The sequence below is a fragment of the Simochromis diagramma genome, unplaced genomic scaffold (genome assembly GCF_900408965.1).
Source record: "Simochromis diagramma unplaced genomic scaffold, fSimDia1.1 OVJJ01000516.1, whole genome shotgun sequence".
In the NCBI taxonomy this organism is placed as follows: domain Eukaryota; kingdom Metazoa; phylum Chordata; class Actinopteri; order Cichliformes; family Cichlidae; genus Simochromis; species Simochromis diagramma.
In genome coordinates, this window is record NW_024386938.1 from 2,336,268 (window position 1) to 2,350,078 (window position 13,811).

A 13,811-nucleotide genomic window follows, 5' to 3' on the forward strand; every position below is an offset into this window, starting at 1 on the left:
ACAAAATACAGAACACCATGCTTGTAAAGGTTTTTATATAAAGTACCTGTAACAGTTGATCAAAGTATTCTTATTTCTCACATACATATTCATACATCCACATAGTAACAGATTGCAGCATCAGCACTCTAGTGACACTAGTAGCCTTGACTTTGTTCACCAAAGATTCTTGTTTACACAATATGATTCACAAATGAAAAGGAAGGAAAACCAACTTCATCATTAGAAGCATATGTCACACAATAGTTTTTTTTTCTTTTGTTTTTTGTTGTTTTTTTGTCTTGTATGTCTCGCAAGATAAAATATGGCACATGGTTATGAGTTAATCAATGAGAGCATGAATCGGAGGGGGTGTTATCAACTCATACTTTCCTTCTCCATTGCAAGAAAAAGGTTCATTTAGAGGACAGCTTTCCTTTACCTTCGGTTTTCTCTTTCTTTGTTGTCCCTGCACAGCTGACAGGCCTGGAGCAGGTGGAAAGTGGTCATAAATATTTTGGTAATTTTACACATTAAGAATCATCACTCCTAACACCAGTGTCAAAATCTGACACTACAAGGGTACTGAATACAGAAAATAGAATATTCGGTGTATCAGAGAACGAGTAGCGCTGACCGCTTGTGAAAAATCACGGCTTGTTTAATGATTGTTCAATCACAGCTTAGCAACTGTAACGCAGCACAAAAGGTCTTTCAAGCTTTGGGTTTGTTCACAATGTGGAAAGACGTATTTCCAGAGTTTAAGGTGGTTCCTTATCGGTGCCATTCCATGACAAATGAGTTAAGGTGTGTTTCTCATCGCTAACATAAGATACAATCATTAGCTTAACCAACAGTTGTTACCTAAAAGGCCAAGCAGCTAATTTTTTAAATAATGCAGTGCCCCTTTTATCACTAGCACATCCACTTAGTTGTATATACACTATCTGTGACTTTGATGCTATCAGAGTTTAAGCTAGTGTTAGCAGTGTTGTCCATTAGATCCACTAACATTTACTGTAGCAACCCTAGCTAGCATCACCCAAGATAACGTCACATTTAACAGACATCTTACTGTCCTAGCATTAAAAGGAGAAAAAATAAGAGTCCTATTGACATTATTCCCTATAAGGTATGAACTGAACAGACTAAGTTGATAAGACCAATGTTTTTATTTGGTGAAGAAGCTAACTTTATGCTTGTTAGCTGTAGCCTTTGTCTTCAAGCATGAAGTTGTTTGTAGCAACCAGTTGCTTCATTAAAAGCCTTTTCATATCTCTCTAATAAATCAATAACTTTTTGTATCCGCTTGAGTGTGTCTGTTCTTAAAACTCTTGATAAATGTTCATCTACTTCACCCTTACTTTTGGTGTGTTTTGCTGAACATACTTTGGTTAAAGGTTGTTTTGTAAGAGACTACCAGTGATGAACAAACACTGGCAACCACAGTGACATCTAATCCCCATTTAACAGGGCAATGGGTGTTGGACAATTACATCTCATTAGGAAACCTGTTGTCTTGCTTTCCCAGTTTCAATTTAGCTGTTTATTAGCAACCATATGTGCACACTTTATCCATTAAGTGTCAGCGATAGGGTTTCTTTTAAAAAAATACTAGCCACTAAAGCAATAGCTCGCTTCAGCTACTGGTTTATTATAGTGACACAAACAAGGCAAATGCTATTGTTAGCATTCACAGTTCACCTGTGCATTTTACAGACAGAATTCATTCCAGCAAGTAATTTTGACATGACTCAGCTATAGATAATAAAAAATAATTTAGAGAATATTTTAGCTAATGTTTATGTCAAATAGTCATCAAGTTAGTTAGCCTTTGTTGTTCTTTAAGCCAGTAACCTTTGTTAGCTAGAAATGAGAAATTTGTTTTATGGAATTCTTTTAAGTAATGAATTAATTATTTATTTTTGGATCAATTACAATCTAAGATTTGCCACCACACCTGCTGCCCTTATCACTGTAAGATTAGACAACTAAAGGCCTGGCCTGTGTTGTGGGGCTAAGCAAACCTTTACCCTTTAATTGGAAAACTGTGTCATTCTTCTATTAAATCTGTTAGATACTGAAAGTACTGACATGAATAAAAATTGCAAATTCTTGTATAACATTAACTTATTACAGTTCACATACATCTAGTTATGGAGTTGATGATTTGTAACCATTTGACCTTTCTTTTATCCTTTTGCCTGCAGAGAGAGATCCTTCTGGATCGTCAAGTACAACAAATTACAAACAGGATTATTCAACAGTCATCTTGTGAATGCCTTTGAGGAATATGCTACTTGTCTACTATTCAACCCATCAGAAACAGCTAGGAGGAAGGACATGTAAACAAGCATGTTTGCCATGGATTCATTCTTAGAGTGCATATTTGTCTCATGAGGTCTGACTCTGGAACAAGGCTACATGTTTTTCTTCAGAGCATGAAAGCGCTGCAGCCCAGTTGGTAATCATCTGAACATGAAACATCTCCTGCTTTGTGAAGACACGAGTCTGGAAAGAGGCATGACATTCTGTTTGATTAAAAATCCATTTCCTCATTTTTAAAAGCAAAGTCTTCATTTCTGTGTTTGTTTTGTTTTTTTCATATTACAAGGGAAGGCCAAATATTATTATACACAAATTAAACTGAATGTTGAACGCTCCAGTGTTGGATGACTCCAATTTTGGCATACATTTTGCAAAGTGACACACACAACTTCTCTGTATATTGAATTTACAAGCTTTCCATTTTGGCATGTATTCCTTACCATGTAAAGAAAGTCTTTTTTTTTTCTGGACTACATGTCGGATGTACAATGCAGCAACATTATGAAAAGCTTACTCATGACAACTTTATAGTCTTTCTTGGCTCATGTTTTTTTGTTTTCTTTTTCTTTTTGTATGAAATAATGAGTCTTAGAATGATATGGCACAAGATCTCCGCCCTGCCGACAGGGCGCAGGTTTTCAAAAACTGAAAACATCTTATTGGCCATTGTTAGACTTAGAGATATGACATCATCAAGGATAACACTCTCACCTCAGGGGGACATGTATAGGATCAGTATATCCATTTATCCATCATAATGTTTTGAAGGACTACCCTTACAATGGTCCTGTAATGGACCATCAAAGTTTTCCATAAATTTATTGGTGACACAGACTGAAAACTCTTCTATAATCTCTCTTGTGATTCTGGAGGAGCTTTCCAAAACCGAATCATAATTCCTTTGAGCTTCTTCATAAAATTCAGTTTTGGGCTTGAAACTTCTAACAAGAAAGACCCATACAATCTGAAGATGTGGGGTCTTTAAAGGTGGACTTTAGGTGATTTAGGAAGAAAAAAGCACCAGATTTAAGCACATTATGGAAATTGTTTGATCACGCATTTTTAGACAGGAAGTCGGGAGATTTTATTCTGCCTTTTATAAGTTTTCAGCCTGAAAACGTGGCTGCTTACCAAAAGTCAGAACTATTGTACTCTTTACCCTCTGAGGCCTAAGTAATCACCCTATACTATCAGAATATGTAATATTTGTTCATTTTTTCTAAGGACTAGCAATAAGGGGACAAAGAACATATTGGTTCTAACCGACACATCAAAATGTGTTTACATTTGTCCAAAAAAACCCTGTTTTTCTTGTCTACAAAACTTAGGGTTTGGGGCTTAGATCTCAGATGGTTAATGTACAATAGGTTGCTGTAGAGCCACATAGGGGTAGGATTAGGGATGAGATGCATTTTAGCAACATGCTCAATAGGTATAGTTGCAGAAACGAGATGAAATTACCTTCTAAATCAATTCTTACTAAGATCGCATTTACGTTTGATCCAAAATGTAAAACATTTTGCTTTTACAGTTCATTAGTTCTCAGATTTCTCTTTGGACATACCAAATAAGTGACCAAAGAGACATAGAGGCTAATCTCGGTGGGCTCTTTTAGTCCTCTGTGTACATGAATACCAAAAATCTGTTTTAAGGGCAAGTGTTTGACCTTGCCTTGACTGATGGATTTATAGTAATGGCATGTCCACTTCTAACCTTTCACATATTGTCCTCATTGGATCGTCCTTGCGCCTGGATGTCACATCGCTCAGTCTAGCTTTCAGCAGTTCAGCATAGCAACTGCTCAGTCTCTTTCGTAACATGAGGCATGGCGTGCCCAACACAAAGCAGCATGCTAGGAAACCTATAGAAGCACACATGCATGTCAAACAACTCCGTGAATAAGTAAGCCATCAGGTCAGTGGACCAGAGAGTCTCTAAATATGGGACAACTGGACTGAACTGCACCAGACAGGACACGACCGGTTCAGACCAGACCGGAGCGATCGAAATGAGAGAGAGAGAATCTGTGTTGATTTATTTTGTCCATGTTGCTGTGGAGAGCCATGAGCAGAGGAAAGAGGGGTGGGTGTTGGGACTTCAAACAGCAGCCGAGGTCTCTGGTACCAAGTGGTGACGGCAACATCAAAGAGTTGTTGTGGAAGAAAAGTCACATCTACAATTGTTGTGTCTGGCTCTGCACTTCCACAGCTGGAGCATACTCACATTTACTTTTGATTACTAATGTGTGTAGTCATTGGCTGAGAAAGCGATCACATGATCTGCTATAAGAACATATCCTCCATGACCCATCACCACCAGTCATTCATACAGTGTGATGCACCCAATACCAGTGTAGTCGTTTAAAAGTATTCTTTCTTTCTTTCTTTCTTTCTTTCTTTCTTTCTTTCTTTCTTTCTTTCTTTCTGTTGTCAGCACCAATATGGACTGCAGGAGAAAGTGCAGGGTAAGAGAAATAAATGAGCTCATTCCCTGTGTAAAATGTGCCCTGGAGGGGTCAGTATTGCATTTTCCCACGTATTTGTAAACAGCTTACACAAGGGCTTGTTTAATAATTATTCATCTGTGCCAAAAGGTTTAGCATGTCATACTCTTAAAAATAGACAAATGGTCTCCTAATTCCCAGAATATTTGACTGGATAAACCCAAATGTTCCTTTAAAACTACAGTACTTTATATAATATGCGGATGCATGAATCCACTTCAGTACAATAAATAGGAGTGCCAATTAAACAATCTTGTTGACTTGATCTCATCCACGCTATGCAAGTTAATACTCTTTATGTTATGCGAATGGACCTTGCAGAACCACTTTTGATGAGTGCAATAAAGCTTGGGAAGGACTTTAGGAATAAGGTAAAGTGGAGTTGGCAATAAGCAAGTGGTCATGTGCAAGGACATATGAAGTGACCTCATGCAATGGTTCAATTGTCTATAGATAAAAATGCCTCAATGCTAAATATATACTGTATACATATACAGTATATATATATATATATTTATATATCCAGCCTCAGTAACTAAATCTGTGTTGTCTGGCGTCTCTAAACCCATTTATGTTTCTATTAACTTTCACAGTAAAACTTAGTTGGGACTTTATTTCTTAACATAAAGGCCAGACTGACAAATTTCTTTACACCCAAGGTAAAAGGTAAATACAATGGATCTCTTGCTCTCTCTATCATGTCACATCATGATCTCTGCTAGCCATGCTTTTGATGAAATATGACTTTCCTTTTCTTCATTGTCAGATATATTGTTGCTGGGAATCTCAACAATTGTATCTCAGCTTTAAAACTTGTTACCCCTGAGCTCAGGGACCTGGATGCTGAATGCCAACAAGTAGCCTGTTAATCTTGGGAATCTAATCAGATCCAGTCAACATGACTGGTGGTTTGAGAAACACCTCAGCAACCCTGATTTTATCTGCTTTGTTGTTTAACTGCAGCCTTCGGGTAAATTTATCATCAACACTGTTTCATACAACGAGCTCTATCTTCTACATTTGAAAAGTTGGTTAATCATCACCAGTAGAGACGCCAGACAACATTACAGCTCAAAGGTAACATTACACTGGATTACATTAGTCTTCCTGTCCTTAACCTATTCACTGTCTATCCTTCCACCCCACCCCCCCCACTCCCAGCGCCCTCTTATCGGTCAAGGCCTATGAGGAGCTTGGTCTTCTCTTCCTCTTTCTTGCTCTCATTTTTCAGATCAGCAAACACCTGGGTAAAGAAGTGTGGGTCGGTGTTGATCTGGAGCATCTTGCCACTCATGCGGTTGATGATGTCCAGGCAGCGGTCCCAGAAGGCTTCTTTCTCTGCTTCCACCAGGAAGGGCTTCAGTGGGTAGGAGATCTCGTTGCCCATGTAGGAGTAGGACAGGTAGAGGCAGGTAAGCAGTGAGGCCTGCAGCTCGCGCTCTGAGGCCACCTCAGCTGAGACCACGTCGCGGCACAGCATGTAGAGGAAGACCACGTTGGCTGGAGTAATGAAGCCCTGATCCTGCCAGCCCTGAAGAAGGAGGGAGCGGTCCACACTGCGCAGCCAAAGCACTGGATCTGTCGGGGATAGACGCTTTAATCTGTAACACCGACGGCACAGGAACTCGCCCAGGCTGCGCATAAGTTCACTCGTGGATGCCTGTGTTTAGGAGGGAAGGAGAGAAGACTTGGTCAAATTATGCATGCGTGAGTTTTTAGTTTTTCTTTTGCTATAGAGTGAAGGTTACCTGAACAATGACACGTTTTGGCGTTCCAGCTGCAGTGGAAGGCTGGATCCCAGAACCTGTGAGGGAATTCTTTTTGGCAACGACAGTAGCTACGTTAGCCAAGGTTTTGGAGGCGGGCAGGTGGGAGGAGGTAGTGGTAGTGGTGGCTGCTGGGTCCTGGCTGGATGAATAGGATGAGAGGTTAGCACAGGACTGAGACTTCTTGAGCTTCAGGCTATTGGAGGCTGAGTTGGTGGTGGCGGCTGCATGACCATCCGGAGAGCTTCCTTTCCCCCCATCCCCGCTGTCTGACTGTAATTTCTTGGACCCCTTCCTCTTCGCTGATACAGCCACTATACGTTTCCATGGGAGCACACTGATGATTGAGGGACGTTTTAGGGACTTTGCTGCTGCAGCAGCGGCATCCTTGGCATTCTTGCTGTTCTGGACGGCGGTGTAGTGGCCCACCGTGGCCGGCCCATCCTCAAACAAGGCTGCCTTGCGGTAGCTAGGAGACAGCGATAACACTGTACCCATGATGTCTGGTTAGAGTTAGCAGCAGAAACAGGGTACAGTGGAAAGTAGTGGGGGAAAGCTCTTTGACTAGTCTAGACAAAAAGCTTGGAAAGGGTCAGCGTCTCACTTCTGGAGGAGTTTGAACCTGTGAACAAACAACAGACAAAGAGCAGCAATATTAGTTTGATTTCATTTCAACTGATGAAGTTTCATCAGTCTTCTCTCAGTAGAGAATGAGATGTAGATGTGGAGTGGTTTATCAAAGCAAAGAATAGACCTAGACGCTAAAGTTTTGCACAACCATGACAACTTAACACTCCACTAGCTGATGAATATTGAACATGAATGATGAATATTTTTTACCTGTTTGCAAGACCAGAAGTGACATATGACACTGACTCAAAAGAGAATATTTATCGTTGGGATGGTGAACTTTCCCCTAAAGCGTTCAGTCTATCGCCTTCCTCTGCTAAGAGACTTTCCTCACTATGAATTCAACCATCCAGTTAGATAATTTCATGAGGTTGCTGCTGTCAGCCTTGTCAAACATGAAAAATGAGCTACAGTCTCTGAAAAAGATCCTGGGATGAAAGAAAGGCTCGTAGTAATCGTAGTATGAGTTAAGTTTTCTTTTTACTATTTCAAATGCTGCAATCCTCACGTCTGAGCTTTGGCTTGTTTTGGTGAGGAGAGAATAAGGAAAACCAAGAAATATTGTTAAAATCTCCCCAAAACATCTGTAAGTGGACCCTGAGTTAAATGGGTTGGGTTATACACAAACTAGTTTTCCAAGAGCAGAATGAACTGAAGACTACAGCCATGACAAGGTATCCAGATGAAACACCCCAAATGGCTGCTGGACTTTCAGATAAGACTTTTCACAGTTTTCTCACACAGGACTAAGGAGAGTTTTTACTTCTCCTTTTGAAAAAAAAAAGTAAAGAGAGTAACCATTAAGGTCCCATTGAGTTTGACTACTGTCTGCTCCAGTCAACCATGAAATGTGGTTGAAAGGCTTTGGAAAATATAAGCAAACAGACTTTGAACTAAGTGTGAGGTAAAAATATTTAAGTCCAAAAAGGACCTCACACACTTTGGTGCTCGAGGTCTTCACACTAGTCTAGAAATGACCCCTTACCTTCTTTTAACCATAAAAAGTGACAAATTTGGTTGAGAGTCCAAAGATATTTTGATATCTTTAAGATCAGAAAATATTCTATTTGTTTTAGTGAGGGAAAATAGGAAAACATGGGAAAATGTTTGGGAAAACCTATCAAGATATACTTTCTATTTGTTCCTCTTGGGTTTCCAAGTAACAAAGACCTTGAATATGATTTTAGAAAGTGAGGTTAGTTTTCGAAACCAGAAAGGACACTCTGGTTCCTACTTTGTGAAATCAAAAGCAAGTCAGATGAAAATGGCCCAAACAACAGTTCTCAAGGTCTTCTTGCTAGTTATTCCTCCAAGGCCCTCAGCTTGGCTAAATTTTCTTTTAACTAGGAAGTCAAATTCATGACATTTCAGTATCTCTTTTGCAAACAGCATTCAGACACTTTTTGTTTTCTTTTGATGGAGGAAGAAATCCAAGCTCCTGGAGAAAACCCAGTGGACAAACATGGTTTTCAAGCTACAGGAAAATTTTGTTGTGATGCAACACTGCTAGCTGCCTCACCCACCCATATATCATTGGTGATCATTGGTGAAAAACCTGGATTCTTATCTGCTAGACCATGAGAAACAACCTGTAACCGGCCAGATAGATATTTACACAGTGAATCTGCTGTCCACTTGTAACAATGACAACTGAAGAAGCTCCTGCCTGGAGGAAGAGCCTGCAAATGCAGATGAAAGCAGGTCACAAGACCAGCTTCCCCTTTCAGAACACGTGAATAAGATGATTTTAGGTTAGGTGGTGGGAGTGGGTTTTTTTGGGGTTTTTTTTTTTTACTGCGCAAATCTCTGCTTCCAAGGTCCACATTGAGCTGTTGGTACTGTATGTTCATTAAGTGAAGAAAAGCACCCCAGAGCTTATGGTTACAGCAATATACCAACGAGAGAAAGAGTCAGCCAACTGCATTAGGTGTCTGTGCAGAAACTTCATAATAAATCGTGCAGCCACACAAATAGCTGGCATTCCATCACAGCAGTCATGTATAAATGGCGCACCTCCCCACATAAAGCTGCATATAGACGGCACTGGTAGCCCCAGCATGGGCCTACCAGTGTTCACCAGCATTATATAAGAACCGAGATAAGGCCACGGAGGCAGGGAAAAGAAATGTGCGCAAGCATCCATCTTAGCTTCAAAATGGAAGCCTTGAACACCCCCCCACCCCCGAACACCACCAACACCAGGCAGCATCAGAAGCACACACCGAGAGGCAGCCCTGAACATTAGGGGGAAAATGCTTTTTTCTCTCTTTTTGAGCAGGTGGCTGTGTACTGACTGATCCTGCGTTTATCTGAGGATTATTTGAGCGTCTTTAATATTTCATCACCTCACAAGAATGGTGTTACAGGGAAAAACATGTTTCCTACCTTCTAATTAATCTTCTCTTCTTGTGAAATCCATGTATCCCACCTTGACCCCCCCCGTACCCTCGCTGCTGGGTAAGATCAAAATGTGAAAAGGCTTTCTGCCCACGGAATCCACAACCGCCGGCACGAGCTCGTCCAGCCAAACGGGTCTCGCTCGAACACCGACAGGTCTGCTGCCCGCGCCCCTTCCCTTCAGAGCCTCATTCAGAAAGAGTCTCTCGCTCCTCTGCGGGAATACACACGCAAAGCGAATATGTGCCGCACTCCTTCGCTCGCAGCGAGTGGAGAGATGTCTTCCATTGAGAAGCCCAATAAACTACACGGTGGAGGCTGTTTGATGCTCACAACTCGCCCAGACATGAATCAAACAGCACGCCGGCCCGCTGGTCTAAAAACCTACATTAACACAAAAAAGCGGCGACAGAGAGAGAGGGGGGCAGAAAAACATGGCCACGATAAAGTCCAAAAATAGACGGCAGCTTATTCCCTCAGTAAAGCAGCAAAGCAAAGAGAGAGCGAGACAGGGAGAGAGAGAGAGATGCGGGCATCAGCACTTATTCGGGTTGGATGTGGGAGAGAAACGGCGCTCTCTCATTGGCTGCTGCCTGGATGCTGCTGCCGCCGCTGAAGTCGTTCAGCCTATCGCTCTCCGAGGTGCTGAAGCAGCCGGCCAAACGTGTCGAAGCTGCTGCTGCTGTGCTGTGGTGGTGGAGGTGGTGGAGGGTGGCTGCTGAGGATCAGCGCAGTGATTTTTGTGAATCACTTCATCACAGCGAGTGAGGCCCCGTTAACACCGTGTTTGCTAACAAAAATAGCAGATTCACAGGCGAATCCACCTCTTACAGGTACAAAGAAAGCCCCCCCCCCCAACACACACACACACACACACACACACACACACACACACACACACCTTCCCTTCCATCACAGGGCTAATACTGAGGGATGTACTAGTTGCTCTCTGATGTGTTCACTGAAATATGAATGTGTGTGAAGGTTGGACAGAAAGAACTTGTGTTGTATAAATGAGTGAAAGGGGTTGTATAAAGTGCGCAAGCTGAGTAGAAAAGTCCTAAATAAGAACAAGTCTGTTTACCATTTAGTCAGCTGACTCAGTCTTAACCAGCTCCTCTCTCAGAAATAGGGCTATGTTAAAAAATTATTTTCTCCTTACATACACAATCTACATAAATGTAGCGCCCTGGGACTATATTTTCTATTTAACATCCTTAAAGAGACAGAAAGCTACATACATGTTCCCAGTGTGTCCGCGCAGGTTGTGGCTGTCCAGGTCAAGGGCTTCTTTGAGTGGTTGAAAAAAGGAAGTCAAATGGACTTCATCCAAGAGGTTTCTTCAGTTCTAAAACCAAATGGTGGAGAGTCCCAGGTATTTAACTCCTAGTAGGGATTGTTCCCATAGTTCCGAGGGTCACTAACCCTATTAATCATGTGAGTCATCACATGAGCCAAGGTGGGAAAAAAGGCGTGGATCTTTATCATCACCGGGATTAAGGGTGAAACCCCAATAAAGAGATGAGATCTTCCCCCACCTCATCCTGCGCCTGGGAAGGGACCTCAGGACTCCTTAGGTGTTTTGTCCTTGTTTACTGGGATCATGATTTCCTCAGAGCTGAAACTTCCACTCTGATCCTGAAACCACGACTCCTACATTCCTGCTTTCTGAACCTTTTTATCCGTAAGCTGGTTGACATCACTACAACAGCAGGGATGACGTCTCACAATCAGAACCTGGTTAGAAAGCTGAAGCTGGCTCGGTTCACACAGATATTGCTGGTACATTTATTTACTTATTTTTTGCAATAAAAACCATGAAGAGCGTGCTCTTTCCAACTGTGTTACATTGGCCACCCCTTGATTGAATCACAGCAATCTGGCAGACGGCTCAGAACAATCAATGCCCACACGCACAGACTGAAAAACAATTGCTTCCTTAGAGCTATGGCCTTCATCACAACCCTCCTGCTCATCAAAGCAGTGATTACCGGAAATACCCCCCCTTCCCATCCACACACACACACATTGCACTTACACATACAGATCTGACGCCGCTGCTCTTTTTTGGCTAAGGAGAGTGTTCACCTAAAATGTCATTTAACACTTAAGTAACATTAAACGATATCTAAAATTGGAAACTATTATGAAAATAAACAGTGACTTCAGTGAAATTAGGTTTAAGGGTCTGTCAGCACAATTAATCAAAGAAGAAGGCATTATTTTGATGAAGTCAGTGAACAGCAAAATGCTTTAAAAAAAAGGAAAACTAGTGTAACTCTGAAAGAAGATAATGAGACAATAATCAGTTTGTCAGTTCAGCCAATCACTACCCAGATATTTCCAAAATGTACTTAGTTATGACGTTATTTAAAAATGACGACCAGCACTGATCAGGAGGAAAATCACAAACCGTTTTGCAGCCACTTCCCTGACACTCTGCAGCAGACACCAAAACCCGATGCTTCCCGCAGTCTCTCTCCAGATGAAAGTCAGTGTAAAATCAGCGTGTACAGCTGTTTTCCAACAGCAGTAACACTTTTTCATCCATGATCCAGACTCCGTAAAAAGGCAGTGAGCTGGAAAATGGATTTATCTGAATGGCTCTCTTCCCAAATACAGCTCTACCCACGGGCAACAGAGGCCACTGAGTGGGACACGAGGAAGGACTTTTGTAAAGCTTCTTAAAGAGGAAGCTTTATCTAAATCCTGCAAAGAATAAGATCAGAATCAGAATCAGAATCAGAATCAGAAAGGGGTTTATTGCCAAATGTTGAGCAGGTTTACAACATTAGGAAATTGCTGCGGTGCTTCAGTGCAAACATAGTGTCATAAAGATATAAAAATAAGAATAAGAATTAAAAGTGCTACGTAGAAAGATATATACATGAGTGCAGGTGGTGATCAGTGCCAAACATGGAATGATGCAGTGACACAGCGTAGGGTCATGTGTTAGTGGTGGGGACAGTCATGTGGTTATTGTTCATGTGTCCGACAGCAGAGGGGAAGAAACTGTTCTTATGGCGAGAGGTTCTGGTGCGAATGGACCGGAGCCTCCTGCCTGAGGGGAGCAGGTCAAACAGACTGTGTCCAGGGTGAGAAGGGTCAGCTGAGATCCGAGCTGCACGCCGCAATGTCCTGGAGGTGTACAGGTCCTGCAGGGATGGGAGTCTGCAGCCAATCACCTTCTCAGCAGAGCGCACAACACGCTGCAGTCTCTGTTTGTCCCTGATAGTGGCTCCAGCGTACCACACGGTGATGGAGGAGGTGAGGATGGACTCGATGATAGCAGTGTAGAACTGCATCATCGTCCGTGTTGGCAGGTTGAATTTCTTCAGCTGCCTCAGGAAGTACATCCTCTGCTGGGCTTTCTTGATGACGGAGGTGATGGTGGGCTCCCACTTCAGGTCCTGGGTGATGGTGGTACCCAGGAAGCGGAATGAGTCCACAGAGGTGATGGGGGTGTCAGTCAGGATGATGGGGGGGAGTGGGGCTGTGTGCTTCCTGAAGTCCACAATAATCTCCACTGTCTTCTGGGCATTCAGCACCAGGTTGTTGTGGCTGCACCAGGACACCAGACGTTCAACCTCCCTCCTGTAGGCAGACTCATCCCCGTCCGAGATGAGCCCAATAACGGTGGTGTCATCTGCAAACTTGATTAGCTTGACAGACTGGTGGGTGGAGGTGCAGCAGTTGGTGTACAGGGAGAAGCGCAGAGGAGAAAGAACACAGCCCTGAGGGGAGCCGGAGCTGATGGTCCGGGAGTCCGAGACATTCTTTCCCAGCCTCACATGCTGCTTCCTGTCCGTCAGGAAGTCAGTGATCCACCGGCAGATGGGATCAGGCACATTCATCTGGGAAAGCTTGCCTCGGAGATGGTCTGGAAGGATGGTGTTGAAGGCAGAGCTGAAGTCCACAAACAGGATCCTGGCGTAGGTTCCTGGGGAGTCCAGATGCTGAAGGATGAAGTGTAGGGCCATGTTGATGGCGTCGTCTACAGACCTGTTGGCTCTATATGCAAACTGCAGGGGGTCCAGGAGGGGGGCTGTGAGGGTCTTGAGATGGGAGAGAACTAGGCGCTCAAATGACTTCATGACCACAGATGTCAGAGCCACGGGTCTGTAGTCATTTAGTCCAGTGATCCTAGGTTTCTTGGGGACAGGGATTATGGTAGAGGACTTGAAGCAGGCAGGCACATGACATGCCTG

At 42.7% G+C, this 13,811-nt stretch overlaps 1 protein-coding gene across 1 annotated transcript; it reads right to left on the minus strand.

Annotated features, from left to right (window-relative positions):
- Positions 1-261: 261 nt before the first annotated feature.
- On the minus strand, positions 262-10,138 carry LOC120736920 (cyclin-dependent kinase 5 activator 1-like). The gene is made up of 3 exons (XM_040037302.1): positions 9,592-10,138; positions 6,559-7,198; positions 262-6,470 (listed from the first exon to the last, which is right to left on the minus strand). Exons 2-3 carry the CDS (start codon positions 7,072-7,074, stop codon positions 5,979-5,981), a joined length of 1,008 nt encoding a protein of 335 aa, XP_039893236.1. The 5' UTR covers positions 7,075-7,198; positions 9,592-10,138; the 3' UTR covers positions 262-5,978.
- Between the last annotated feature and the right edge of the window lie 3,673 nt (positions 10,139-13,811).